The 26,879-nt window shown below is 33.1% G+C and overlaps 6 protein-coding genes across 13 annotated transcripts; 5 read left to right on the forward strand and 1 right to left on the reverse strand.

Annotated features, from left to right (window-relative positions):
- Nucleotides 1–1,058: 1,058 nt before the first annotated feature.
- LOC114191004 (FAD synthetase 1, chloroplastic-like) lies at nucleotides 1,059–4,810 on the forward strand. The gene is made up of 5 exons (XM_028080123.1): nucleotides 1,059–1,343; nucleotides 2,126–2,178; nucleotides 2,659–2,794; nucleotides 3,833–4,008; nucleotides 4,172–4,810. The coding sequence occupies exons 1-5, from the start codon at nucleotides 1,099–1,101 to the stop codon at nucleotides 4,684–4,686; spliced, it is 1,125 nt and encodes a 374-aa protein (XP_027935924.1). The 5' UTR covers nucleotides 1,059–1,098; the 3' UTR covers nucleotides 4,687–4,810.
- Nucleotides 4,811–5,728: 918 nt separating this feature from the next.
- On the forward strand, nucleotides 5,729–8,215 carry LOC114190157 (cyclic pyranopterin monophosphate synthase, mitochondrial). 4 transcript variants are annotated; one of them, XM_028078944.1, is made up of 3 exons: nucleotides 5,729–5,877; nucleotides 7,047–7,187; nucleotides 7,463–8,215. In XM_028078944.1, exons 2-3 carry the CDS (start codon nucleotides 7,086–7,088, stop codon nucleotides 8,045–8,047), a joined length of 687 nt encoding a protein of 228 aa, XP_027934745.1. In that variant the 5' UTR covers nucleotides 5,729–5,877; nucleotides 7,047–7,085; the 3' UTR covers nucleotides 8,048–8,215. The 4 variants fall into 4 exon arrangements, with proteins under 4 accessions (XP_027934745.1, XP_027934746.1, XP_027934747.1 ...); XM_028078945.1 differs by having other exon boundaries at nucleotides 5,873–6,138; XM_028078946.1 differs by lacking the exon at nucleotides 5,729–5,877 and adding an exon at nucleotides 5,892–5,971.
- Nucleotides 8,216–9,411: 1,196 nt separating this feature from the next.
- LOC114192120 (transmembrane protein 53) lies at nucleotides 9,412–12,586 on the forward strand. The gene is made up of 5 exons (XM_028081725.1): nucleotides 9,412–9,553; nucleotides 9,824–10,656; nucleotides 10,744–10,849; nucleotides 11,283–11,488; nucleotides 12,078–12,586. Exons 2-5 carry the CDS (start codon nucleotides 9,914–9,916, stop codon nucleotides 12,343–12,345), a joined length of 1,323 nt encoding a protein of 440 aa, XP_027937526.1. The 5' UTR covers nucleotides 9,412–9,553; nucleotides 9,824–9,913; the 3' UTR covers nucleotides 12,346–12,586.
- A 2,131-nt stretch (nucleotides 12,587–14,717) lies between these two features.
- LOC114192019 (F-box/LRR-repeat protein 4) lies at nucleotides 14,718–16,770 on the forward strand. The gene is made up of 2 exons (XM_028081556.1): nucleotides 14,718–15,198; nucleotides 15,539–16,770. The coding sequence occupies exons 1-2, from the start codon at nucleotides 14,835–14,837 to the stop codon at nucleotides 16,429–16,431; spliced, it is 1,257 nt and encodes a 418-aa protein (XP_027937357.1). The 5' UTR covers nucleotides 14,718–14,834; the 3' UTR covers nucleotides 16,432–16,770.
- A 1,725-nt stretch (nucleotides 16,771–18,495) lies between these two features.
- On the forward strand, nucleotides 18,496–20,930 carry LOC114192024 (E3 ubiquitin-protein ligase CIP8). Of its 4 annotated transcripts, none has more exons than XR_003606051.1 (3): nucleotides 18,496–19,598; nucleotides 19,986–20,049; nucleotides 20,347–20,706. XR_003606051.1 is itself a non-coding variant. In XM_028081564.1 (2 exons), exon 1 carries the CDS (start codon nucleotides 18,561–18,563, stop codon nucleotides 19,587–19,589), a length of 1,029 nt encoding a protein of 342 aa, XP_027937365.1. In that variant the 5' UTR covers nucleotides 18,496–18,560; the 3' UTR covers nucleotides 19,590–19,598; nucleotides 20,914–20,930. The 4 variants fall into 4 exon arrangements, 2 of the variants coding, with proteins under 2 accessions (XP_027937365.1, XP_027937363.1); XR_003606052.1 differs by having other exon boundaries at nucleotides 19,999–20,049; XM_028081564.1 differs by lacking the exons at nucleotides 19,986–20,049; nucleotides 20,347–20,706 and adding an exon at nucleotides 20,914–20,930.
- Nucleotides 20,931–24,345: 3,415 nt separating this feature from the next.
- Nucleotides 24,346–25,684, reverse strand: LOC114190592 (GEM-like protein 4). Of its 2 annotated transcripts, none has more exons than XM_028079540.1 (3): nucleotides 25,380–25,684; nucleotides 24,766–25,040; nucleotides 24,346–24,669 (listed from the first exon to the last, which is right to left on the reverse strand). In XM_028079540.1, the coding sequence occupies exons 1-3, from the start codon at nucleotides 25,564–25,566 to the stop codon at nucleotides 24,496–24,498; spliced, it is 636 nt and encodes a 211-aa protein (XP_027935341.1). In that variant the 5' UTR covers nucleotides 25,567–25,684; the 3' UTR covers nucleotides 24,346–24,495. The 2 variants fall into 2 exon arrangements, with proteins under 2 accessions (XP_027935341.1, XP_027935340.1); XM_028079539.1 differs by having other exon boundaries at nucleotides 24,766–25,043; nucleotides 25,380–25,671.
- Between the last annotated feature and the right edge of the window lie 1,195 nt (nucleotides 25,685–26,879).

The raw sequence follows: 26,879 nt of genomic DNA on the forward strand, positions 1-26,879 counted from the left end.
TAGCGTCTTCTGCAAATATATTTTGAGCTGTTAGGACGATCAGTCATCACGAGTCTGGGAGAAATTGAAGACCGAGATGACTTCAAGGTATTAGAAATGTTCGACTGTGTAGAAACAAAAGTTGTAAAAATAAATTATTTGAATTATGCGATATTATTTAAAAGTTGTAAAAATAAATTATTTGAATTATGCGATATTATTTATTTATTTGATATGAAATGATATGCTAAAATTAAATTCAGAAAAACATAATGGTGTGATTTATCTGAAAACTATGTATGTTTTTCAATTAAATACAGCGTGTAAAAATTTATATTTTAAAATTTAATATAATTTTAAAATGAACTTAAATCAAATTATGAAATGATATTTTTTATGAATTATCAATAAAATAAAATGAAGTCCGAGTTAATCTAAGATGGCGATTTTAAAAATTAATATATCTATAACTATATATAAAGGGACTTCTTATGTTGTGTTTACATTTCATAAATTTAATTTTGTCCTTTAATACATAATTATTTATTAAATTTTTAAAAATTAATGATTACTCTTATAAATTTTTATAAAATTATTTTTTTTCTTTTATTTATTAACAATTATTTTCTTCATACATTTTATTTTATGTTTTAAAAATATAATATAATTTTATTTATTAATTTAATAATATTATAATATTATTCATCACTAATATAATATCATATATATTTAAAAAAATATATATACACATACGCGCCACTGTAACTAAAAATTAATTAAAATAGTTTTCAACGGTCACAATTTGTAAATTCGAAAACTAATATATATATATATATATATATATATATATATATATATATATATATTATCTTGTATAAGGTTTTCGAAAATGTACATGAATACAATCCAATTCATACAATAGGTAACCATTTTCTTTTTGTTTTTTATTTCTGAAAAAATTGGAATATGTAAATAAATAAACATGATATTGTTTTGTGAAGAAGAAATTCGGGTCGTAATACGAGCCAAGTTCCCGACCCGACCCATTTGTCTTCATAGCCCATTATCTCTTCCCACTTAACAAACAACCACCGACGGTGCTGGCAGTGGAAGAACGCAATGTTGGGTGGTAGCGTCTCTCGTGCTATTTCCCACCATTTTCGAGACTGCGACCTCCATTTTCACTTCACACTCACTTACTGTACTTTTCAAACTTTCCACCTTTCGTCCCCACGGCCCCTGAAACCTTGTTGGCCGGACACCGCCATTACTCACAAGCACACCAGAGTGCCGTCAAATTTCCGATGTTTTGGCACCCCCTCAAAGCCCCCTGGAGAAATTCCTCTCCTTTTCGATTGTTTCAGGTTCAATTCTTCATTATATCAAATCGGTTTTGTTTTCTTCCTTCTTGGTACTTGGTATTTTGATGGAAATTTTACTTGGTTCATCTCTAAAGATAATAATAATAACAATAATAATAATAACGGTGTATTTTTCAAAGGTTGGTAGTTTTGGCGTTAAACTTAAATGTTTTTGTTATAAATTATAAAATTCGTAGGGTATTCAGTTAGCATTCTAGGTTGTCCCTTTGATTTACCCCAAATTTAAACGTTAGAAGTTCTTTTTTCTATCTACATGTCGGAGAAATCAGTTGCCGGAAGCATGCCTGGTGATAAAATTACTGAGGTTGTGTTTGAATAGACTTCTGAATAAACTAAATAAAAGATAAAATGAATGGAACTTCTTTCATAAGTTAAAGTTAACTTCTTAACTTGTGCTTTTGGAGAAATCAGGTGAAGGAACTTCTATAGAACTATTTGAAATTAAACTCGAGGGGGAGATATAATTCAAATTACTCTTTTTGTTTTTTCTTCTCTAGATTCTTATTGAGAGATTTTTCCAGTCATACCTGGGTTTCATGCTTTATCATTCATTGAATATTTTTATCTTACACAAGGAGAGAAAGAGGGAGAGAGAGTTTCTAACAGCTTCCTCGTTCCGGGCTGTAAATAATTCAGATGAAAGCTGTTAAAAAATATCCATATGTAAATTATGGAACAACATATAAACCGATATACTGCTTTTTTATGTCTATTAATTTTTATCCTTCTTTAGTCAAGAATCTGATTCCTTTTCTTGTGTGAAGCCAACAAGAAGATGAACGTGAAATTCTCTCTGATGGAACATCTCCTGTGGCAGGTTTTTAATCTCTTCCACCTGATGCCTCTTTGACCTTTTTTCATTTGCATGTCCAACTCTGTAATGTGCAAATTGTGTTCTTAGAATATCCATATTGATTGGAGGTGAATAACATGCTTTTTCCAAAAGGTAAAAGAAAAAGATTGGTTGATGATATTGTAGAATTGGTTCTTTGATTAACCATGTCAATAGTTTCTTATAGTTGTGGACTATGCCCTTTTGGACTTCTCAGTTCCATTTGCTCAGTATCATATTTCTTCCTTGACGTTGTTCATTTTTTATTCTTTAGGCTATTTATGCTCAATAAGTCATCCTTCTTTTACTATTTTGTGTTTGTAGTTCTCGTCATTTGCTTGCTATAATTAGGTCGACTTGAGTTGTGTAGAGAGAAATAGTGAAGAACATGCAGAAAACAAAGTTTTCATTTTGGAAGTTGGCATATATGTTTATGTACTATTATTGATTCTTAATCATTAACAGGTGGAATTGTAGCATTGGGAAAGTTTGATGCTCTGCACATAGGTCATCGTGAACTCGCAATTCAAGCATCAAAGGCTGGACCTCCATTTCTTTTATCATTTGTTGGCATGGATAAAGTACTTGGTTGGGAGCCTAGGTATGACATAACATGTTGATATTAAGACAATTTAAAGTTTTACTTTATTTGTTTATTTGGGTGCAAAATGTGCTTGACACTTGCATTCATATAATGTAATCTTATACTTTTGGCTAGTTGATTAAAGAATGATTTGTATTAAATTTTCAAGTATACGAAAGTTTCCTCTATGTATTTAAATTTAGCATTGGCACAAAGGTAAGGTTGTCACCTTAGGACCCAGAGGTCACTGTTTGAATCCTGAAAACAACCTATCCACTTACAGGGATAAAATTGTGTACATCTACCCTCCCAATACCCCATTTGATGAGGGGGACTGTGCCCTTAATGACCCTTCAAACAATCCTTGTCGCAATGTTCATACCCTGTGACTTGGAGGTCACAAGTTCAGTCCTGGAAAAAGTCTATTCAATTGTGGGGGTACCGCACTAGGTGGGAGCTTCATGAGCAATGATACCCGTTGGCGTTACCTCTAATGCATAAGCTGTTAGGAAATGGAATCAATGCTCATGCTTTACTGAACTCATGTCAGCGTACCTTTATTGTTGCATACGAATCATAGATTGGAATAACACACTGATCATGAACAGACATAGTATTAAAGTGATTTGTGAGCCTTCCTTTGTTATTTTGGGTGTCAGATTAATAATCATTCTGCTTTTCATCTGTTTGAATAATGAATGATAGAAAAATGACTGCAAACTGGGATGAAGCCGGATTTTGAGCTATGCCTGGTGCTATGGCATTGGCATTTTACTGTTGCCATTCATGAAACTGGTTATATCTTTAGTCGAAATGGGGTTTTCAACACACTGGGTAGAGAGACTTGGAAATGAATATAGCATTTGCAATTCCCTTTAAGGAAGACAATCATGATTATTATTTAAAAACATTCACAGTATGTTTGTTCTTTATTTTTGAGTTCTTTTTGGTGATTATATGTATGAAGGATGCATTATTTTGCTATGGTGGTCTAAATAATTCTTGGCATAATCTTATTAAATATATAAACTTCTAACTCATGTTTTCCCCAAGCAGGGCTCCTATAGTTGCCAAATGTGACCGGAAGCGAGTTCTTTCTTCTTGGGTTCCTCATTGCTGTAACACAGTCCCAGAAGAGTTTCAGGTTGAATTCTCAAGTGTGCGACATCTCAGTCCACGACAATTTGTTGAAAAGTTATCGCAAGAGCTCAGGGTTCGAGGAGTTGTTGCTGGTAAATAAGTAGCTCCATAATTTACTGTCAACATTTACAAACACCTTCCACATTACTATATCATAATTTACTTGCATCTGCATTTATGACATGACATCAACATTAACGTGGTTTATTCTGTTACCAATGTTTGTTCTACGTTGGCTTCTGGAACTTCTGGTAGGTGAGAACTACCGGTTTGGGTACAAAGCCGCTGGTGATGCATTGGAGTTAGTAAAGCTTTGTGAAGAGTATGGAATGGAAGCTTACATAATCAAATCTGTCATGGACAAGAATCGTTGCTCTGCAGACATGAACTCTATCACTAACTCGAAAGAGAAGGGACAGGTGTCGTCCACACGTGTTCGCGAAGCCCTTTCTGTCGGGGACGTGAGGTATGTGTCAGAGCTTTTGGGTAGGCCACACCGTCTCATATTAATGGCCACTGACCAAGAAAGATTCAGTTGTGAGCAGCATAAGATATCTGCTCCTAGATCATGCACATTGAATCTAGCACCAAAGGAAGGTTTATATGAGAAGTGTTCACTTTTGCTTGATCAGGAAAATGTTGTGCAGTGTAGAGTAGTTATTGACAGCAAGTTTGTGCATATCGAAACAGATTACGGAGGTCTGAGTGATAATTTTGGTTCTCAAAATTTGCAGTTCTTGCATATTGAATTTGGCGATTCCTGCACCTGATTCAGTTTAGAAATTATTTCTATTCAAATTCACAGTCTTCTGAATTAGAGATGATTTTTATACGTCCCTCAAAGTGCCCAGATGAAACATCCCTCAGTCTTCTGAATTAGAGATATGATTTTTATACATACATAATGTACCTTTCTTCCCTTCTACCAACAAAGTGATTCGGTAAAACTCAATTGATTTTGCTCAATCTCTTATTTGAGGAAATTAAGAGTTAATTTTAGAGATTAGTCTGACAGATAACTATTATGTTGCTATACTCTTTCAAATTAGTTGCGCATGAAATTTAGATTTTCTATTGGATTTTTTTAGTGCTATTTCTTTACTGTATTTCTATAATATATTGATTATCATTAATTTTAACATTTTAAAATATATTAGAAAGATATTTAAAATATTAACATAGTGCATTTTTAATATTCAACAGATAACAGGACAAAAAAATCAATAAAAGATCCGAACCTTTTGACATGGTGGAAGTTTGAGTCCTCATTAAGCCTCACTGACAAGATAGGTATACTGGTATGAACAATCCAAAAAAATGCAGTGTTAGACTAAAATAAATAAAAAAATATATTATTTTGTTAAAACATATAAATATTTTAGAATTTATACATCAAATTAATAAATCTAAAACTGAAAGTTGAAATTAATTTCACTTTTATATTTCAATTTGTTTTTTTGAAAAGTTACTTAACTTCACCGGTATGAAATTAACTCTCATCGTGTAATTTCATGATGCAAGTTATGTTAATAGTTTTACATCCGCCAGGAAAAAATTTACTTGCTGTTTACTTAAATTTATTTTATAACAATTTCTTTCATCATGTGTTATTGCACAGAAAAAAATCCGAGTATTAACATACTTATAAAATATTTGTTTTGTAAAAATAATTTCGATAGAAATATTTTAAACAGTTTATGCGCACTTATTCAGTAAATCCTTAATTAAGTTTGTATTTATTTATCGTAACAAAATTTAGTATTTATTTAATCAGAGTGGAGCATTATAATCTGCAACTAAAAACTACGCTGAGGTTTGCGGTTTTTGGGAAATAAAATATTCAGTCTTAGTTAACATGTTCACCCTAAAATTTCAAGAATTTCTCGAAACGACGTCGTGTGGTGCTTCCTTCTCTAGAAACGCGATTCGTGAACATTGGTGACCTCAATCGATTGTCGCAGGTGGGTTTCGTTTTCGTCCACTTCCACTCCCTATCGTCTAAATTTCTCAAAACGCAGTTTTTTGCATCGTTCTATTGATGAATTACAAAACGAGGTTAATGTGGTTCGATCATCTTTTGCTTGCTCTGTGATGTATTACAATTACTATTGTATCCCGTTTGTTGTTCCATTGCTACTATTTGTTTTAGTAACTAACCAAGTAAAGTATGTTCCTTTTGAGTTCATACTTCCAATAATCGGAGTTGAAGTTTGCCCACTGAGGTAGGTGAAGCTGTGTTTCTTTAACGAAAGATTACTTTCTTGTTTCTAGTTTTCTACTCGTGAAAGTTTTTGGTCAGATTGTGTGATGAATTTTTGGAATTTTCAACTTCCACTTTTTTTGCCAGTATGTATATTGTATAATCGCTCAAGTCAGATTTTTTATTTTTCATCTAGTGTAGAAATTTCAGTGTGTGGAATTGAAAAGTACAAGGGCTGATTAATGATCTTTTTGTCTGAAACTGTGAATTCAAGTAACAAGACTTTGTATTTGAAGAAATTTGAACTTCCCTCATATTTTGAATTCTTTTGCCTGAATTCTTGGTGAGTCTTAACTTCTACTTGTTTCTGCTTTTTTACGACGAAAGGGAGAAGTTTACTTTTGTGGCATTTCAACTTTAATGCAAAAATAGATTGCAATTGCAAGAACTAATTTCAAAAGTAATGATATTTACACATAAAGTCATTCATCTTTCTTACATATTATTTTTTTAGACAAAGAAAAACATATTTGAATATACCCTACCTATCTTTCTTCCCTAAAAAATCCGAAGTGTAAAAATAGTGTGGAGATTTTGATGTTCCGAGAATTTTCGGAGACTTGTTCATTACAGCAGATAATTAATAAGTAGTGCATCATGAATACATTGCAGAAATTACCAAAGAACGATATCTCCCTTAATAAGTTGAAACTTGAAAACTTTTCCAACCAAATTTATGTATGGGCTTATATTGTCATAATTTTCTTGCTAGTCTCTTATTGCCAAAGCTTCAACTTAAGTTGGAAAGTCAGTGCTAGAGTAGAACTCACCCTAGGCTGTTAGCAATTCCACTAAATTATAATTGATGACATTCCTTTGTTTTGTATCCCTATTAACAAATATGCTTTAATTAATTTTTCTTTTTTGCAGCTTTATAGTAAATAGCAGTAGTAGCAGGATCTGTGTAAGATGCTGCTTCGAAGAATTGTTGCTGCATGTCCACAGTCAAGGCGGATGTTCAGCTCCTCTGTTAACCATGGCTATGAAAGTGCTATTCAGGAACTCAACAAGGTAAAGTTTTTCTTTGCTGCATTCTACTACAATTAAATTCAGTGCATTTTCTGTTTTTGGCACAAGCACCTACATAAGATGTCTTAATAACTAAAGATAACTCATTGACCTAACGGTCCAGCACAATGCAAAGAGTTTAAGTCATTAAAATCTAACCAAATTTTTATGATTTCTATTTTACTAATTAATATCTGCTATGAAGGTTTTGCTCCAACAGTACACAGAAATGTTGGTGGAATTAATGTGATCCATGTAAATTGCTTATTGTATTTCAGGAAATGGAATCGGTATTTGGTGTTCCTCCTGCAAATGGACTAGCTAGCTCTGCAAACAATTTGAACAATGAAACCGAACTGCCATCTCCAAACATTAGTGTAAGTTCTTTTGAATTGACTCATACCGGTAAATCGGGGGAAGCTCAAATGGTAGACGTGTCTCCAAAAGAAAGTAGTAAAAGAAAAGCCACTGCTGTATGCAAGGTAATTCTTGGGAAGAAGGTGTTTGATTTAGTCGTGGCCAATCAAATGGGGAAAGGAGATGTGCTTACCGTGGCAAAAATTGCCGGCATAACTGCAGCAAAGCAAACTAGCAATCTTATTCCTTTGTGCCATAACATAAACCTTTCACATGTGCAAGTGGATTTGAGATTGAATCACGAGGATTTCAGTGTAACAATAGAAGGGGAAGCTGCATCAACAGGTAAAACCGGGGTTGAGATGGAAGCGATGACAGCAGTGTCTATTGCAGGCTTAACAGTGTATGATATGTGTAAGGCTGCTTCAAAAGATATAGCTATAACAGATATAAGACTTAAGCATAAATCTGGTGGAAAAAGTGGAGAGTACTGGTGGACACAATGATGGTTTAATATGCATTGCAAACAATGCGAAAATGCTATTATTCTTCATATAGTTTTCTTCACCAGCATAACGCTGTACATGGTTTCCTGTTATGGGATGCATGAATTTTGGGGATAGCTTTCTTTGAGTACATTTCAATTACTCAGCTTACATTGTCAAATTTTGTAAGTGGTCTAGGTTTCGGTTCAGATGTCTTTACTTTAGATTTAATATAATTATAATTTATGATTGGTGTGAGAAACTATTAAGGGGTTATTTAGATGGGATAAAATAGTTTAATAAAAGTAGGAAAGAATGAACTTGGTATGCTCTAATTTTCACTCTCAAGCATTGTACTGATTGACAGGGGTTGAGGTTGAGGTTGAAAAGAGAAATCACCTATTAGGTGAAAGGAAAATAATTTATTCTAAGTTTGTGGGTTGAATGCTATGATTTTTTTTTTAATTTAATTGAATTTAAGTTTGAGTATTGAGGTAAAATAATAGACTAATTCATACTATCCTATTAACTTGCTAAATAATAAAATTGAAGTAATATGTGATATTTATTTTAAGGAAATGTTTTCTGTAAAACTAATTATACAACTAAGAAAGAAAAAAGAACAGAGAGAAATATAAGACGTGAGAAATGAGGTTGGAAGAAAAGAAATTAAAAGATTGTATTTGTATCAATTATTATGAGTTGTATGTAAAACAAATATCTTTATTTTATATCTATACCTGCATGTTAGATATAAGGATATTATATATATATATATATATATATATATATATATATAAACAATACTTAATTATAATTATAATTGATTGAAGGATATATATTCAATAACATCTTTTACATATTTTTATTATGTTTTGTCCTTGTGTAAAATGAAAAAACCATGTCAAGGCAACATTGTTGACTTGGCATTGTACAGCTAACATGCTTTCGAAATTTGACTACTCTCATTTCTGAAATCAATGCAACCAGAAAAAGGTTCTCGTTGAAGTTCAACGTTACTTTAGCTTTTTTTATTTCTTTTTGCACCGGCATCTCTTTTATCTTAAAGCCAGATTCTGAATTTTGAATTTTTCTTCAATCTTATCTTAGGAATGGACACTTATTTTGACTAACCGTTATATCGGTTGGTCCAATATTCCAGTTAAATTTATCGCATATAAACTACTTTTTTAGGGGCAAAAAAGTCCTTTCACAGTAACAATACCTTTTCCCGGTTTTTTCGTTTTTTTCGGAACCACGAGTTAACGGGCCCAATAAATGTCATCCAGTGACAGTCCGCCACGTGGCTCAATATGGTTGATGCATTCGTCATCACGGTCACAGTTACCTTGATTTTAAATATGAATCACATTAGGTTACAACGATGTTTTAAATTAAATCGTAGGATACCCAATTCACCAAAAAGAAAGCTTCTGGGTCGGCGTGTTCACACTTCCGATCGAATAGGGCTGTCAAAACGACGACGTTGACAGCCCGGTTCATTCATACGTTCCCAGTTTCTTTCAGGTAAAATTCAAAAGGAATAAACTTTTTTGCAACCGAATATCCCTTTTCTTTTCTTTTCTATTATTCACGTATTTTTGTTGTTCTTATTATTATTCTCACGCGTATTTTCTACGTGTGATTTCTGCGGTGCACGTTTTTTCTTTCTCCTGCCAATTGGGTGCCAGCCCCACCAACCCTTCTTATTCTTCCTTGCTGGGTTCTCTTTGTTTTCCTTAAAGCATTGTTCTTTCCTCTAAAAATTGGATATTCGGTCTGGGATTTTGATTGCAGATAAAGGACAGGGTTGCTTGCTACTTATTAGGGTTATGATTTAGGTTTCATAAGCTTTTTCTCTGGGTTGAGTTGAGTTGGGTTTCTGCAATGAGTTCGTTTTCTGGTGCCATTCAAAGACCTCTTGTGGCGGCGGCTGCGGTTGCTGTTGCTTCTTTCTCTGCTGATGTCTCCGACAGATTGCCGTTCCGTGGATCATCACGTGATTGTTCTACCTCCGATTTGGTGCATTCTACATCTTGTAGCAACGTACAAGAATCAGATTCATTATGGGTTTCTCATATTTCGGATTCAAAACTTGCTAACCTCTCTTTTGTGACCCGAATTCCGGTGCATGTGCCCAATGTTCAGTTCCGGGTGCCAAGTTTGGGTCACAATTGCGTTTCAAATTTGCCCCATTCTTTAGTTTTCTCGTCACCACTTCTTCGGAGTTTGTATCACTCTGCTGACTTGCGTAAATTGTCAAGGCCTGCTACGTCTTCAGATGGTGCCTCCAATTCAACTTCTGAGGGCGTGTATAAATGGCATTTGCCCGACCCGAATGCTTTATGTGATTCAAGTTGTTCATTGACAAAGTCAAGGACAGTGGTGGTGTTGCTGGGATGGTTGGGAGCAAGGCAGAAACACTTGAAAAAGTATGCTGAGTGGTACACTTCAAGGGGGTTTCATGTCATTACGTTTACACTTTCAATGAGTGAGATTCTGAGCTATCATCCGGGAGGAAAGGCTGAGGAAAATGTTCAAATGCTTGTCGACCACTTGGCTGACTGGTTAGAAGGGGAAAATGGAAAGAATCTCGTCTTTCATACTTTCAGCAACACTGGATGGTTAACGTGAGTGGAATGTGCTATTTGCAAGCATCGAATTTTACAGTGTTCTTCTATTGTGTTTCTTCATTGGTTTGGTGTTCATTGTTGCAGATATGGTGTTATGCTTGAACATTTTCAAAAGCAGAATCCAAATGTCATGGAAAGGATTAAGGGATGCATTGTAGACTCTGCACCTGTTGCGTACCCTGATCCACAGGTAAATGTTTATCCCTTGTGAAACTTGATGAACGTAGCTGTTTTGTTGTTTATATTTCGTGTGCTATCTTTTCCTTCACCAGTTTTCGTGTTATCATTTGCTACTATGTCTATACACTGCTATCCTATACACTGTCAAAATTATCAATTAAGTTGCCTTCTTGGGTTGCAACAGATTGATCAATTGAGAACTTGGTCTTTCGGTATTGTGCTTGATTTTACATCTAAGGAATTGAGGCATTGAGATTTGAACATTTGGTTGAGATCTTTGACTTTTTCAGTTATGCTAATATCTGTTATTTTGAAGCCCTGAAGAATCGTTTTATATTTTCTAGGCGTTCATTAAAATGACTAAACTGATACCTGGTTTTAGAAATGCTGAGGCTTATGCAAAATTCGGAGATATGATTTTAAATATCTGATTACCGTTACAGGTGTGGGCCTCAGGTTTCTCTGCAGCATTTCTGAAGAAGAATAGTGTTGCAACAAAAGGACGTGTGTTTTCTGATGAATCTGGCATTAAAGTATCCATTGGCAGCGAAGATGATTTAGGACTCAAACCTGCGGTAACAGAAGCAGCTTTGCAACTAATTCTAAAGAAATTTTTTGGGATCATTCTGGATCTTCCTTCAATAAATAGGTAAAGAATGAATCAGTTTCTTCTTCTACTTGATTGTTTTTATAAAAATGGTCATATTTCATCCGAAGTCTTGCTTGCTTTTATTCCTGAAAATGGCTATTTTATGTGGGTATTCGACCATTGTTAATCAGATCAAGTTGATAAAAAAACTGTCACAACTATATAATGGTTGAGCAATATGATCGTATTTGATGACAATTTAGAGATTCAAATCTCGTAAACCAGGAGTATATAAATTACTGCACGATTGTATCATTGCTGAATTTCTGGAGTTGAACTTGAATATGAATTGCTACGGTTGGTTCTTTAGAAAAAGTGATATCTTACAAAATTACAATCCCCTTTCTAAAATTTAACATTGTACACTAAAGACTTTAACAAGTTTCACTTCTGTAAAGTTGTATGTGTGTGATTTTTGGGAATAGGAGAACATTCCATAGGGGAACGTTATGGTCTTTTTGGTGTTGATTCACAAGACATGACTAGACATCAAATAGATAAAGATTCAATATTTTTTTACATATATGATATCTTTAAATACTAATATGATAACTTTGCTCCTGACTATGATGATTTTGTTCAAATGCAGGAGGCTCTCTGATGTTATGAACATGTTGTCATCAAAACAACCAAGGTGTCCACAGTTATACATGTATAGCACTGCTGACAGGGTTATTCCTGCTGATTCTGTGGAATCGTTTGTAGAGGCTCAACGTAGGGCTGGACATGATGTGAGGGCATGCAATTTTGTGTCCTCACCCCATGTTGACCACTTCAGGAATGACCCAAAATTATACACATCTCAACTCAGTCACTTTTTGGAGGAGAGTGTTCTTAGCCATTGTAAATCTCACTAATTTGCCTTGCTCATACACCATATAGTTAATTTCTTTTCATTTTTTAAAGCAACCATTCCTTTAATGGGTCGTTAGGACTATATCAAAGGCCAACAACAACCTCATTGGGATTGCACAATTGTTCCCTCATAGATTATATTTGATTCGTTCATTGTTATATATGATAGTGTGAATGAAATACATATTACACAATTGGTCCCTCATATTCATTGATATATATTATTGAATAGTGCAGATGAAAGAGATTGAAACTGTCTCCTTTAGTTGTTTCTTTTACCTTTGGCGGGTGGAAAAGTGGCTGATATTCACTTAACTGTGTTGGTAGCTACTGCAAAATATGTTCATTATTGATATCTGAATAATGTGATTGGGAATATAACAATTTAAAATTAGACACTGCATACAAGTTGTGAATTTTTAGATAAGGTTTTTGCTGCTTATTTTAAAATGAATCTTATTTGATTCTTTTTTCGTTCATGGTAAATTTTATGACAATTATCGTACACAAATCTTATTAGAATTCATCTTTGTATTTCTGTTTAAAAAAACATAGCCATGCCTATTTTCATATGTGAAGGTAGTAGTTTTAATTCTTATAATGCTTGATCATGCAACTAATCGTGTATGTGACATTTTTCACTTTGGACACATTTTGAAGGGTCTTTGTTTGAAACATATTAGAAGATTATTGTGAATGAAATTGTGGCTTAAATTAAAGAAAAAAATTGTCATCTGCTGAAAATACTTGTAAATTAGTTATTGATGGGCACGCAGAATTTGCTATGATAGATTTTATGCAAAGACAAAATATGGACGACAAAATAAAAGATTCTCGATAATGATTTGTGTTTTTTTATGATATTTAGTGTCTTATAAGTAATGAATGTATTATATTACTATAGATGAATACTTTCGGTTCATTCAATCTCACTGTTAGATCTATTATTATTTTTTAAACTTTTTTTTTCTGAGAATAAAATAAAAAATATTTTGTGACAAAGAAGTATATAATTATTCTGTATTATTTATTTATATGAAAAACCAATGTGATACAGCAAGTTTTGCAATTCGTAACAGTGAATTTTAAGTTTGTTTGTGTTTTTAGGATGTATTTGGAAGAACGAATTTAAGTGAATTTTATAGAAAAAGAAAAGTGAAAAAATAATAATATTTAGATTAAGAGAAGGATAGTAAAAAATGAAAAAATACAATAAACTTGTGAAAGTTAATGAGTGGTATGATGCATTTAATAAATAAAAAAAATATTTTAATTGATAAAATTGAATTATTATCATTTTATCTTGGATCATAAAAATAATTTAAAATAAATTATAATTAGTGTAAATAATATTAAAATAGAATGTGAAATATTATTTAAAATAATTTTTTTTTTGATCAAATTATATTAAAATAAAATAAAATTAATAGAAATAAATTATTAATGATTAGTTCAAATAAAAAAATAAAAAATAATTCTTGTATTATTATTATTATTATTATTATTATTATTATCACTTCTTTTGCCTATTAAAATTCATCTATATGTCATTTTTAATCATTATCATATCACATTTTTATTCTTTTAAACATATTAATATCTATACTATTATATAAAAGAAGATTTTATTTTTTAATTTTTTTAAATCAAAGTAACTATTTTACTTTATTTTTTCAAAATTTGACAATTTTTTGGAATTGACCTTTTTTTTTCTAAAATTTTGACCACTTTTTTAAACTAAAGTAAATATTTATAATAAAAAAATTACTTACAGTAAAACTGTAAAAATATTTTTATAATAATAATAATTTAATCATTTTTTTATCATAAAAAAACATAAACACGTGTGATATATGTGTTTTTACTACTATCTACAAAAAAACTCCATTAATATATTTTAAATAAAATCAAGATAAAAAATAAATATTTTAGAAACTGAAAAGAAAAAAGTTTAAAAACCGGGGACAAAAGAACTCTTTAGTCTAAATTGATAATCATTGTCTTTTTTTTTCTTTTTATTATTATTATTATTATTATTAGCGTAACACAGTCGCGATAGCGTTTGTGTTTATATATTTTTTAAAATGTGTGATATTATATTAATAGTTAATAATATTATAATGTTTAATATATATTTGAAAATTATATTTATTAAAAATAAAGTGAAATATATCAGAACAGATAAAAGAATAATCATTGATAAATAAAAGAGAAGAGAAGAAACATAAAGACATCTAATTTTATAAAATGTTTATAAATGTAACGGTCAATTTTTTAAAATTTAATAAATTATTATATTTAAAGAATAAAATCGATCACAAAAAAGGAAAATCCCATTGTTATAGATATAATTACAATTGGAATTAGGCGGAGTAATTTAGAAGAATCATCATGATGCTTTGTTTTTGATTCACTCAACACTGTTTCCACCAACACTCTCTTCTCTTCTTCTGATTCCGATACGCCTTGGGTTAGGGTTTCCTCTGCGTTAATGGCTTCGAATTCGATCCATGGCGATGGCGTATCGGAATCGAAGCTCTGCATAAACGACGTTCTAAGGGACGACGAACTCCGTTCCATCCTGGGGCGGGTGGAGACAGAGAAGGACAAGGAAACCTTCGGTTTGGTCTGTAAGCGATGGCTTCGGTTGCAGAGCACCGAAAGGAAGAAGCTCGCAGCACGTGCCGGTCCCCACATGCTCCGAAAAATGGCCGACAGGTTCACACGCTTGGTCGAATTGGACCTCGCTCAGTCAGTTTCTCGCTCCTTTTACCCCGGCGTCACCGATTCCGACCTCGCCGTCATCGCCAATGGCTTCACTTGCTTGAAGATCCTCAATTTGCACAATTGCAAAGGTTCGTTTTTCTCTGATTTGCCTTTCAAATCTTGATTTTCCCTACTCAGATTTACTACTACTGTTGATTGTTTTTCTATATTATTCTGCTAAGTTAACTTCCATAGACAGAGGACTAAAAACGAAGATTTGTCATTAAAGATGTCATGTTTTCTAATTTCAGTGGTGTTTAAGGACCAGTGTTTTATATTACACAGTTATGGAGTGTGGACTGTTCTTTAAAACTTTGTTAAAGACTCTATCACTTTCAAAGGGTTTCCTTTATTTAGTTAGTTAATTCTTTTAATCTGGAGGGTTCAAATTTTATGATTAACAGGGTATTATTGTTGTGTGATATGCAGGAATTACAGATGCTGGAATGAAGGCTATTGGTGAAGGACTTTCCTTATTGGAGTCGTTGGATGTGTCTTACTGTAGAAAGCTGAGCGACAAGGGATTCTCAGCTGTTGCCAAAGGCTGTTCTGACTTGCGGATATTACATATGGCTGGTTGTAGATTTGTTACTGATGGTGTATTAGAAGCTCTCTCCAAAAACTGTCGTAGCTTAGAGGAGTTGGGATTGCAAGGGTGCACAAGTATCACTGACAATGGACTGATACACCTTGCAAGTGGGTGTCATCGGATCAGGTTTCTAGACATCAATAAATGCAGTAATGTCAGTGATGTTGGGGTTTCTAGTATTTCTAGGGCTTGTTCATCTTCACTCAAGACATTGAAACTCTTAGATTGCTACAAAATTGGGGATGAAACCATATTATCCCTGGCCGAATGTTGTGGTAATCTGGAGACTTTAATCATCGGAGGTTGTCGTGATGTCTCTGCCGATGCCATAAAGTCGCTGGCCACTGCCTGTGGAAGCAGCCTTAAAAACTTAAGGATGGATTGGTGTCTAAACATTTCTGATTCCTCATTGAGCTGTGTTTTAAGCCAATGCAGAAACCTTGAGGCACTGGACATTGGATGCTGTGAAGAGTTGACTGATGCTTCTTTTCAGTTCATAAGCAATGAGGGGTCTGGTTTGAGTTTGAAGATCTTGAAGGTTAGTAATTGTCCAAAGATCACAGTCACAGGTATAGGCATTCTTGTGGGTAAATGCAGTTCTCTGCAATACTTGGACGTGAGGTCATGCCCTTACATTACCAAGGCTGGTCTCGACGGGGCTGGTTTCCATTTTCCCGAATCCTGCAAGATTAATTTTAATGGTAGCATCGGTGAGCCTGCTGTGCTTCTTTAATACCATAATAATTTCAAAGGATTGGTTTCACCGTTAGATCTTCATTCGTAAACTTTATTGGTAAGGCATGCCTTTGTAAATTTGATGAGAATGTGATCTGTTCTGATGATGTTAGTTCTCTTGTGCAACCCATGTATCATGTAAGTGCACTAAAATGGTGTCTCGGATGTATCATATTTTATTAATCAGTTTGGTTGTAAATTTGAAGAAAACAATGTTTTTGTCTTATTTTATTTTCACCTCTCCTGCAGTCTATAATGTATGATATTAGTGCTCTAAATGTGAAGAATTGTGGATTCTGGCAGTATCTGTAATCTACTCCTTTTTTAGTATCTGTAACCTACCTCTTTGATAACTTGTTATTGATTGATTTGATTAATGGGAGTAAAAGATTAGGCAATGAGCATGAGAGAAAATGGTAGTAAGGAAAATGGTGTTTGAAGTTAAGAGGAGGGTAAGAAAGGGAGTTAAGGATGTGGAAAGCAAGAAGAGTCCTTTAATTAGTGGTGAAAAGATGAAGGAGGATGGTATGAAATGATTTGCAGAGATATTTTGTTGAAGATGGTTGCTTTATTTGAAGTTCCTTGGAGGGTTGGATCATTATTTGATAGTGCAAAGGTGGAGACATTTCTTCTTCATGAATGATACCTTATTGCTGCTGCTGCCTCTAACTCCATTATCCATTTACTGCACTTTTTGAGAGAAGGAAGAAGAAGAAATTTTATTTTGAAAATTTTATTTTAGAAATACTGTACTGAAAATTTTAGAAAACTTTTCATTACACTTCCAGAACAAATAATTTGGAAATAAATTTTAGAAAATGTAAAATTTCACTTTAAAAATTAGGAGGGTGCACTTAGAAATTATACTACTGCAAGATGAAAAGGATATACTGTAACTAATGTTTGGACGACTTTGTTACATATTCACTAATGAGTGTATGGACTGAACTACTTTTTTACAAAAGAAAAGTGCTCCTGTAGTTAAAATCTTGCATTTTACTTTTATGGGTATTTATTTTAATATTTTGTTTAAGACACCAATGTCTTTCATTTTTACTTATATAATGTTATTAGTTTTAAATAAATTATATAATTAATATGTATATACATAAAATATAAAAAGTTTCTAAATAATAATCATCGTTCATCTATCTTGTTATAACAAATTTAGACTCGGTTATTAAACTATAGTCATTAAAAAGGTAGATTTGAATTTGTTTATAAGTTAGTTTAGTAAACAAGTGGTTTTGAGTTTTTATTTAATAATAAAAAAATTCAGGTACTATATTTTACAATAATGATATTTTAACTTTGACTCATTTTTAACTTACCATTTTAATTATCCTAAAACATCACATCAAAAATAATTAAGGTCAAAAATAATTAAGGTCGTGAGTTAAAAATAAATAAAAAAAATAAATTAAAATATTATTATTCTATATTCTATTAATTATAATAGGTTAAAACATTTATAATTTGATATTTAGATTAGAACTTACTATTCCTTCATAAGATTATCAAAAGGATTAACTTGAATCATTTTACTTTCACTTAAATGTCAGATTATCAGAAGGATTAACTTAAATAATTTTACTTTCACTTAAATTTTTTTGTTAGACTTTTTACTAGACTATTAATTTGTTCTGTTGTTTCTTATTATTTATCACATTTTTTTACTTTTTATTTTCTCATTCTTTGACTTCCTAGGCTTCAAAAAATCCTTAAGATAAGGTTCTTAACAAGTAAAATGTAGTTTTTAGGGTTTCCCTGATGAAGACATTTCTAATTCCTATCTCAAATTGTCACAACTTGAAAACATTTCATTACTATTTTTTCTAATTCTTTATTGGCCAAAATGAAACGATAGATGAGACCCACTAATTAACACGAAAACTAAAATAACAAAAAATGAGAAAGATCCTTTACCAAATTCAAGAATAATAAAAGACTATAACTAGACAACTATTATTTTATTATTATCGTTATTACTTATTATTATTATAATTATTTAATATTTAATATTTTTATCATTATTATGATTACTATTACATTATTATCCATTTATTATACCTTCCAAACAAACCCTGCCATTTCTTTTATCTCCGCTCCTTCCATCTCCGCCGTATCATGTCGGAAGCACCACCGTCTCAGACACCGCCTCAAGCCGCTGACGCGCCTCCGCCGCCATACTGGTGCTATCACTGCGAGAAGCGAGTTTCCGTCGAAACGCTCGCCAATCTCCCCGACGTCGTCTGCGGAGAGTGCAAAAACGGCTTCGTGGAAACCATCCCCACGCCGTCGCGCTCGCGCACCCCCTCCGCCTCCTCCGATGACCCCTACTTTGGCTCGCAGTTCCTCCAGGTGCTTCGCCTAATCGCGCAATCTGCACGTGACGATGACGCGTCGCCGCCGCCGCCGCCGAGCCGTTCTCCGGAGAACGATTTCCTCAGGATCGAGCTCGGCGGCTGGGATAACGATGAGGAGAACGAAATCGAGAACGATGACGATAACGGCGACGAGGAGTTCGAGGAGCACGAGGAGGCGGAGGATCGCTCCGGCAACGAGGATCCGCAAGGAGATGACGAGGATCTGAGAAGGAGAAGGCGCGAGCTGCTTCGTCTTCGAATTAGGGATTTGGCGACGCGCACAAGGAGCATGCGGAACCGGATCTTGGATTGGGCCGAAATTCTGATGGGCCTGGAGGACAATTCAATTGAGTTCCGCCTCAGGGTGCCGGATTCCGACCGCTACGTCGGGAATCCGGAGGATTACGTCGACGCGGCGGAGTACGAGGCGTTGCTGCAGACGCTGGCGGAGACTGACGGCGGAGGCAGGAGAGGAGCGCCGCCGGCATCGAAGTCGGCGGTGGAAGCCTTGCCGACGGTGAAGATTGCGTCGGAGAGTGAAACTGTGGTGTGCGCTGTATGTAAGGATTTGCTGGGTGTTGGAGACGCCGCGAAGAGGTTACCGTGCGGGCATCAGTATCATGGAGATTGCATTGTTCCTTGGTTGAGCTCTAGAAATTCTTGCCCTGTTTGCAGGTTTGAGCTTCCAACGGATGATAGGGAATATGAGGAAGAGAGAGGGGTTAATGCTGCTTCTTCGAATTCCAACGGAGCTTCGAGTTCCGGTGGAGGTGGAAGGACCATTGTTTGATTCCGCTTGGTATGTTCCGTTTTGCTCTGCTCTGCTCTCTTCTGTCCTGCCATTTCTGTAATATATTTCGTGCTTTCTGAATTTCTTCTTTTTTGTTAGTGGATTTTCATCAAAGCTTGCACCATGTTATTATTTATTTGAAGCTTTTATTATGTAGTTGGCTTCTTAGCTCTCGGATGCTAAGATACTTGTATATAGCACATTTGAATCAATGTGATCAGATCACACTACCTCAATCGAATTTGTACTTTCTCCCTGTTATGCATGTTCCTTTTTGGTTGCTCGACTCAATCGTGTTATATGTTACGTTTGTGGAATAAGTACACATAACCCCGTCGATTTTGTTTCTGATTTTGTTTTTTCCTGAGATTATTGATCTTGATTTCGTCGAAAAAGAGATGTTGTTTAGGACTTGGGAGAGGGAAAGGAAGAGTGCAGAACAGAGCTTAAGGTAGCATCCGTAAGTTTTTCTTTTGTCACTATTCAGTTCAGCGATGGAAGAAGCATTAAAGTAACAGTCTAATGTCCATTGAGTGATTAACGTAAAGAGGCTAAGAATATCACTTATTCCTTAAGGGAGGCATCAGAAAAGATTTACCTCTAAAGATTTGCTCATAAGCTGATAGCTTGAAGATAAAACTAACACTTTCGTTTCATTTCTCAAGTAATTTGATTAGAATGATTTTTGTGAGAAACTTAATTTGTGATTAGAATGAGAATCTTAATTTGAAACTTGTCTGTCGCACAAATACTCTAGTGGCCAGGAAAGAGGAACACCAGAAAGGCACTGAACATGACTGGATTGATGGGCAGGAAAACATACGAGATGAAACAGGAGATTAATTGTATAAACAAGTTGTACCACTACTTTGGTGGAGAATTTCGTGGTTCAGGATATTATTTTTCCATCTTTCTAGGATGGAGCGATGTCTAAAGACTGTGCTCCTAGCATCTTTAGTTTTTCTTTTTTGACCCAAAAAAGGAACAGGCAGGGCTCTGATAAGCTCTCTAGATAGACAGATAGCATTTTGGAAAAGGAGAGGTTTGAAACTGTTTCTACCATACTTTTTGTTCCTTTGCGACTCATCAACAGTGTTTCTTTTGATTAATGACTTCATCTTCGATTCTCCTATATAGGCATTGCTCATCTCTATTCAGTAAGCCAATTGTCTAAACATGTTTCACTGATGAATGTTCCGTGAGTGCAAGCTGATGAACCTTGTTCATATTTTTACAGTAATCATAAGTTTTAGGTTGAGTTGAGAAATCATTGACTGATTGGTCCTTTTGCTCCATTTCTTCTACATTTTATTCTCTATGGCAGATGGTTGTTTTTTTTCCTGTCTTGGGAAGGTTTTCGAACGAAATAAATGGCTTACTGTGAATTGTGAATATTTATAAGCCTCTGATGGGAGATGTTAAGGCTGTGAGAAGTCCTACTACAACATCATTTTCTTACCCTTCAACTTCTGGAAACGAGATTATTAAATTTATGATAGTAGTCCTTGTTTATGTTTATTTTATTTGGATGGTAAGTATCAATTTTTTTGGCGGACTTGTGTTGATGACGCGTCTAATTTTGAAGGATTAAATTTAGTTACCCCATAGGTGATATATAGTTATGGACCATGTTCTGTGGCTCAATGTTCAAAAATGTCCTCATAGAGAATATGCTAGAGAATTAGATTTAGCTTACCTGACAAAAATTGATGACGATCAATTTTGTTTTCATTGAAACTAAAGATGCCACACTTTGCTAAACAAAATACAAAGATGGTCAACCAAATTTTGTTTTTCTCTCTTGTTGCGGAACATTTGTTTAGTCACAAACTAGGGTTACTTTAAATCACTTGATTTTGGATTTTGAATCGTAGTTAAACAAGATTATTGTCGATAGTTAAAAACTATAAAAAACAAAAAGCTTAATATAATTAGAACAAAAATATACAGCATCATCGTCTTTAATGTTAGGTTTGTGATTGAGCTTTATTTTTTGTGAAGAAGCGTCCCACGCCGAATATTCTGAGGTCCTCTTTGCAACATGATAATATTTGCTGTTATTTTCTTATCACAATCATGGACTGTCATGGGTCATAGTTGCTACCATCACTCTTTTGTCCCCTCCACTCATTTCTGCTACCACTTCTATTTATATCATCCTCTGTATGTATAATTCTAACAAAAATCAATTCGGAATTACACCTATAAATTATATGTTTTTAAACTTAAAATTTCATCATAATTTTACTGTTTCAAAAGGTTAAAATTAAAAAGTACATTGAAAATATCTTGATCTCAATTATGTGACTATGTTATGTAATATAAGATAGTTTTTGGGTTCAGAAAGATGGGTCCGCCGAATCATTTCCTCGTCATCTTACAAACAGTAGTTGTTTCATCTTGGAAAAGACAACAAGAGTGAAGGGGTAGTTTAATCTTTATCCCAAATAAATTTAGAGTTAGACAAATTTATAGAAGATCAATACTGTGTAATCAAGAAAATTATGTCAATCATATTGAACATTAAGCAATCATCTTATATGAAAATAGTTTAATATCATTTTTAATTTTGTACGTTAGAGAATTTGAAGAAGAAATACGAAAGCGACTTTCACAAGGTGTCGCGTTGCCAAACAACTTCCACCCTTTCCCCTGCAGTGCAGGTTATGACTCAATTCTGTCATAATTAGTTTTAAAGTTGATTAATAATAATAATAAAATAATGTGTTAAAAAGTTGAGAACTAAAAACTAAAAATAAATTAGTTGACTTATGGAACTGAAAATGTTTAATGTTAAATATGTTTTTTCAGTTCATGAACTTTTATTTGAAATTATAATTTTTATTTATTTTAATATTGTTTGATTCTCGATCTTAAAAATGAGAAGATTTTTTTTTATCTAATTGCGTTAAATAAACTTTAATATAATTTAATATTCAACCTTTAAAAATAAAAAAATATAATTCTTTAATTTAATTTTATATAATACCATTGTTTAGTTATGAGAATTATATTTATTTATTTTTTAAAATTATAGATTAAAATATTTTCAAATTTGACAAAAAAATGAATTTCAATTATGTGTTTAAGAAATATATTTAATTTTAACAAAGTTAAAAACCCTAAAAATTCAATGAGTTGATTTATGAAAATGAAAATATTTGATAAGATTAAACAATAAGGCGAAACACATAAAATGATATAAAATGAAATTGTATAAGTCTTATCAATTGAATTCTAGAAAATATATATTAATTGATGAAGATCTTATATATTTAGGATAAGACTTATCTCTTGAGATAAATTAGAACTATAATAATATAAATATTAATAAATGAAAATAGGAATGAATATGTAATCTAGAATAAATTCACCAAATAATATAAAAAAACCTAATAAATTAAAGAGGGTGATTCATTTATTTAAAGAATTTAAAATTTTTTATAATGAAAAGTTTTGTTTGGATAGAGAAATTAAAAAACATTTAAAATTCATGTATTTTTTTTAAAGTATTTCAATTAGCTAAATTAGAAGAAATTCAAATATTGTCAAAAAGTAATTTCAAATTCTTTCTCACGCTCTAGATTCAATCCCAAATGGACCCGGCAAACTCGACAACCATGATAGGTTGGGCTGGCCAGAAGATTCAAATGGATTAGACTAGCTTGACGACACAAACGGGTCAGGTAGACTCAACAACCAGGACGAATCGAGCTGGGTCGACGAACTTTACGGGCATGACCGACCTATATGGATTGTTAGGCTGATCAAACTTGTCTGGATAATCAAACTGACCCAACCTAGCCCGTATGGGTTTCCTGACCCGACTGAGTCGTCAGGTCGGCCAAACTCATTTGGGTTGTCGAGACCGTTTCCAAATTTATCACTAACTCAAAACATAATTAAGCCTAAAATAAATATTGTTAAAATAAAATTTTATCTTACAATAAATTCAATTATTTTATCTAAACAAGAAATTGAAATGTAAAATATTTTAATTTATTTATCCAAACAAGTTATTTAAAAAATGAAGAGAATTTAATTACAAGCAATTCAAATACAATGCATTCCAATTTTTCAACATTATTAAAATGCTTTGTCCAAATACAAAGTCAAGTTCATAGCATTTTCAAGAAAAACTCTATCCAAACACTTCTAATAGTTTATTTTTGGTAAAGTAGTTAACCTTCTTATAAATAAGCTTCCCAATTATTTCTACCAAATAAATTCTTCAGTAATATAACCATAATTGTTGCAAATGTCTTGCCCTTGAAGGTTTTATACCATATTTCTAACGTGATACGAGAGATTAAACGCATAATGTTTGATTAAATGAATAATAATCCGATTAGTTTTGGTTTATAGTATATTTAACAGGATCTTCTTAAGCACGTACCGGTTAGCATTTGGTTGTTGAATAATTTGCAGAATAATTGGAATTTGTTTTTTATAATCACAAGAATCCATTCTTGTTATTAATAGACCAGATAAAAAAAAAGAATAACTGAAAAAAAAATTAAAAAGTTATTTTTGAATATTTCATTTATTTAATAACCAGAATTCAATGATAATATATAACTCGGAATCCATATTATTTACTTGTGTTTTTTTGTGATGTTTTCCTACGGTTTATAAAAACGGGTTGAGTTACGTTTAAATTCGTTTCTTAACCTATAAAAAACGTTCATTATACAGTTTTACGAGGTTTGACCTTAAAATAACCATAATTTGTATGTTGAACAATGCAACCCAAAGATTAAAAAACCACCAGCTTTTTTTTCCACTCATATATCATTAACAAAATTATGTAAAATTTTTGTACATCTTGAGAATCATTGCAACTTCACACAATTAGTGAAGAAGCAGAGGGAGGGGACAAACAATTTTACTGATGCAGAATTTTCCTCTAAGATTGAGAAACAGCCTGCTGAAGATATTTGAGAGCTTTCTGATAATGGAAGAAACCCAAGAACCAGAAATCGAAATCATCCACTGTGACTATTTCTATGTACTTCTGTGAAGGCTTCTCTGCATTCTGACTTTTGTTCACAGACTTTATCTTTTTAAGGGGAATGGAGACCTGTAATCACAGAAAATTGAAGTAAAATGTCAGCAAAAAGTATGAAAAAAGATTCATAGAAAGCATCTGCATAGAAAAATTGATCAAGAAATTCACCTTATAACGGACTCTGATGTTTTCTCCATCTGGGGTTGTGACACTGATGGATCTGTCACTGCAAAATGCAACTTTTTCAGTGGATATGAAGAGAAGACCAGCCATTGGACCAGAAGTGGTTGATAAATAGCACTGTGATGCTTTCAGCAGTTTCTCTCCTTCTGCAACACTAAAAAGTTGCATGAACACTTTTTCTACACCTCCAACCTGAAGAATTCTTGCTCCCATACTCAATTTCCCTTTCACTGTATCTATCTTTGGTCCAAGCTTCACAGCTGTTACAATTACAACAGGTTTAACCAATCAATAAGAGCTTTGTTTTCTTCTGACAGAAATGTTTGTTGTGTCTTAAAGTTTTGTTCCAAACATTATGACAGAAAGAAATGTTTGCTTTGTCTTATGTTCTGTGCAAAACATGAAACCGTGGTTGCCAGCAGTTAGAGGTGGAGTTTAAACTTAACTCAATCTCACAAAATTAACTTGTAAGGTGAGGTTTGTAAGGTGAGGTTTGTAAGGTGAGGTTTGTACTTCATTTATATATTATGAAATTGTCTTATCTCTGATCGATTACGATGCAGGTAAGAAAAAGTGAGAGTTTTGAAGATTTTACATACCATGCTCTCGGACTCTTTGCAAGAATCCAGATTTGTGATTTGTTCTACTTTGCTTTGATTTTGAGATAGATTTGGTGTATTTGCCACGAGCATCAGGCAAATAATATCTCTTTGAGGACTTCGCACCATGGAATGTTGAGGTGACAGAAACTCCATTAGCAAGCTCATGAACAAGTGTGGCCTTCATTTTTGTTGTTATCTTTTGGGATTTAAATGCTGTTCTTGAGGTTGTGTTGTGAATACTATTCAAGAACTCTTAACAACTTTGGTTGATGAATGATCCTTGTAGTTCAGAAGGGTATATATAAATGGCCAAAAGGAAACAAGTTGACTCCTAACTTTTTGCTGGGTGAGTCAGATATGGATCATCATGAAGACTAAAAGGAAAAAAGTAATTCAAAATTTGAAGATTTGCATGTTCGGTTGCCCCCAGAAAAAAAAAAATATTAAAGAATTAAAGTATCCCTCTGTATTGATTCTGTTGAATGTCAATGTAAGATCTCTCAATATATAAAAACTTAGAAACGTGATTGGACTTGGATATTGATCAATCTAGGTTGGTCATTGGTTTGCAATTTTTCTATATATTTCAAACTATACACCTGTGATTTTTACAGGGTTACTTCTTCTTCTTTCATATGTATACAATGTTGTCACGTTTACTATTTCTGGGTCGAAATTTTGTGCGTGAAAATGGGGAAAGAGAATAATAAGAGCAAAATCCATCTACGCCATAAAAAGAAATTGAGGTTCGAAATTAAAGCACAGGGCAATTTTTTTGTGATATCTTAGGAAAAAAATAACAATAATAAGAATAACTACCAACTGTTTAGCCTTTAGAAAATGGGTGGAGGAAAATAAAATATTTTGGTGTGCTGGGACAGTGCCACGTGCATGGTGACAAAACACGTCAATTTCCACTTTAGTTTATTGAAAAATGCAAATGGAAAGGTGTCATTTAAGCTTTCTGAGCTGGAATTTCACCTTTCTGATGCCACACCTCTCTTAGTTTTACTATTATTAGATAAAGTAAAGAGAAGAAAACTTTGCACTTCCCACATTGTATTTAAATATATTTATTTTTAGGTCGTAAACGTGAGAACCTACATCGATTTAAGTTTCATATTTTATGTGAGATCGAAGCTGGTGTTGAAAACTAACCTCAGCAAGGTTTTTTGATATACATATATGTTCGATTATATATTTTGGTTATATATAGGTTATGGTTATAATTATTGAAAGATTCTGGTTCCATATGGTTATATAACATTAGTCTTACACATATAAGGCATTTGACACCATTTGAACTCCAAAACGTTAAGACATTGATATTATGAGTCTTTATTCTTATATAGTGTTTAATTTTGTCTTTTTTATCTAATGTGAAACTTTTGACTCATACTTAAACTATTTTCAACACTAAATTTATCTGACTTTTCAAGTCATATTTTATATATGCATATGAATAGAGGATCATCCTTCAAGAGGATGAAAAATCAT

Source organism: Vigna unguiculata, chromosome 7 (genome assembly GCF_004118075.2).
Source record: "Vigna unguiculata cultivar IT97K-499-35 chromosome 7, ASM411807v1, whole genome shotgun sequence".
In the NCBI taxonomy this organism is placed as follows: domain Eukaryota; kingdom Viridiplantae; phylum Streptophyta; class Magnoliopsida; order Fabales; family Fabaceae; genus Vigna; species Vigna unguiculata.

Bases quoted from the DNA above. Each gene is read 5' to 3' on its own strand.
- LOC114191004 (XM_028080123.1), top strand. From the start codon at position 1,099: ATGTTGGGTGGTAGCGTCTCTCGTGCTATTTCCCACCATTTTCGAGAC. The intron at 2,179-2,658 runs GTTTTTAATCTC...AATCATTAACAG, and splicing joins TGGAACATCTCCTGTGGCAG to GTGGAATTGTAGCATTGGGA. The intron at 2,795-3,832 runs GTATGACATAAC...TTCCCCAAGCAG, and splicing joins GTACTTGGTTGGGAGCCTAG to GGCTCCTATAGTTGCCAAAT.
- LOC114190157 (XM_028078944.1), top strand. From the start codon at position 7,086: ATGCTGCTTCGAAGAATTGTTGCTGCATGTCCACAGTCAAGGCGGATG. The intron at 7,188-7,462 runs GTAAAGTTTTTC...ATTGTATTTCAG, and splicing joins CTATTCAGGAACTCAACAAG to GAAATGGAATCGGTATTTGG.
- LOC114192120 (XM_028081725.1), top strand. From the start codon at position 9,914: ATGAGTTCGTTTTCTGGTGCCATTCAAAGACCTCTTGTGGCGGCGGCT. The intron at 10,850-11,282 runs GTAAATGTTTAT...TTACCGTTACAG, and splicing joins TTGCGTACCCTGATCCACAG to GTGTGGGCCTCAGGTTTCTC. The intron at 11,489-12,077 runs GTAAAGAATGAA...GTTCAAATGCAG, and splicing joins GATCTTCCTTCAATAAATAG to GAGGCTCTCTGATGTTATGA.
- LOC114192019 (XM_028081556.1), top strand. From the start codon at position 14,835: ATGGCTTCGAATTCGATCCATGGCGATGGCGTATCGGAATCGAAGCTC. The intron at 15,199-15,538 runs GTTCGTTTTTCT...TGTGATATGCAG, and splicing joins CAATTTGCACAATTGCAAAG to GAATTACAGATGCTGGAATG.
- LOC114192024 (XM_028081564.1), top strand. From the start codon at position 18,561: ATGTCGGAAGCACCACCGTCTCAGACACCGCCTCAAGCCGCTGACGCG.
- LOC114190592 (XM_028079539.1), bottom strand. From the start codon at position 25,566: ATGAAGGCCACACTTGTTCATGAGCTTGCTAATGGAGTTTCTGTCACC. The intron at 25,044-25,379 runs GTATGTAAAATC...TTGTAATTGTAA, and splicing joins GCAAAGAGTCCGAGAGCATG to CAGCTGTGAAGCTTGGACCA. The intron at 24,670-24,765 runs GTGAATTTCTTG...CTGTGATTACAG, and splicing joins ACATCAGAGTCCGTTATAAG to GTCTCCATTCCCCTTAAAAA.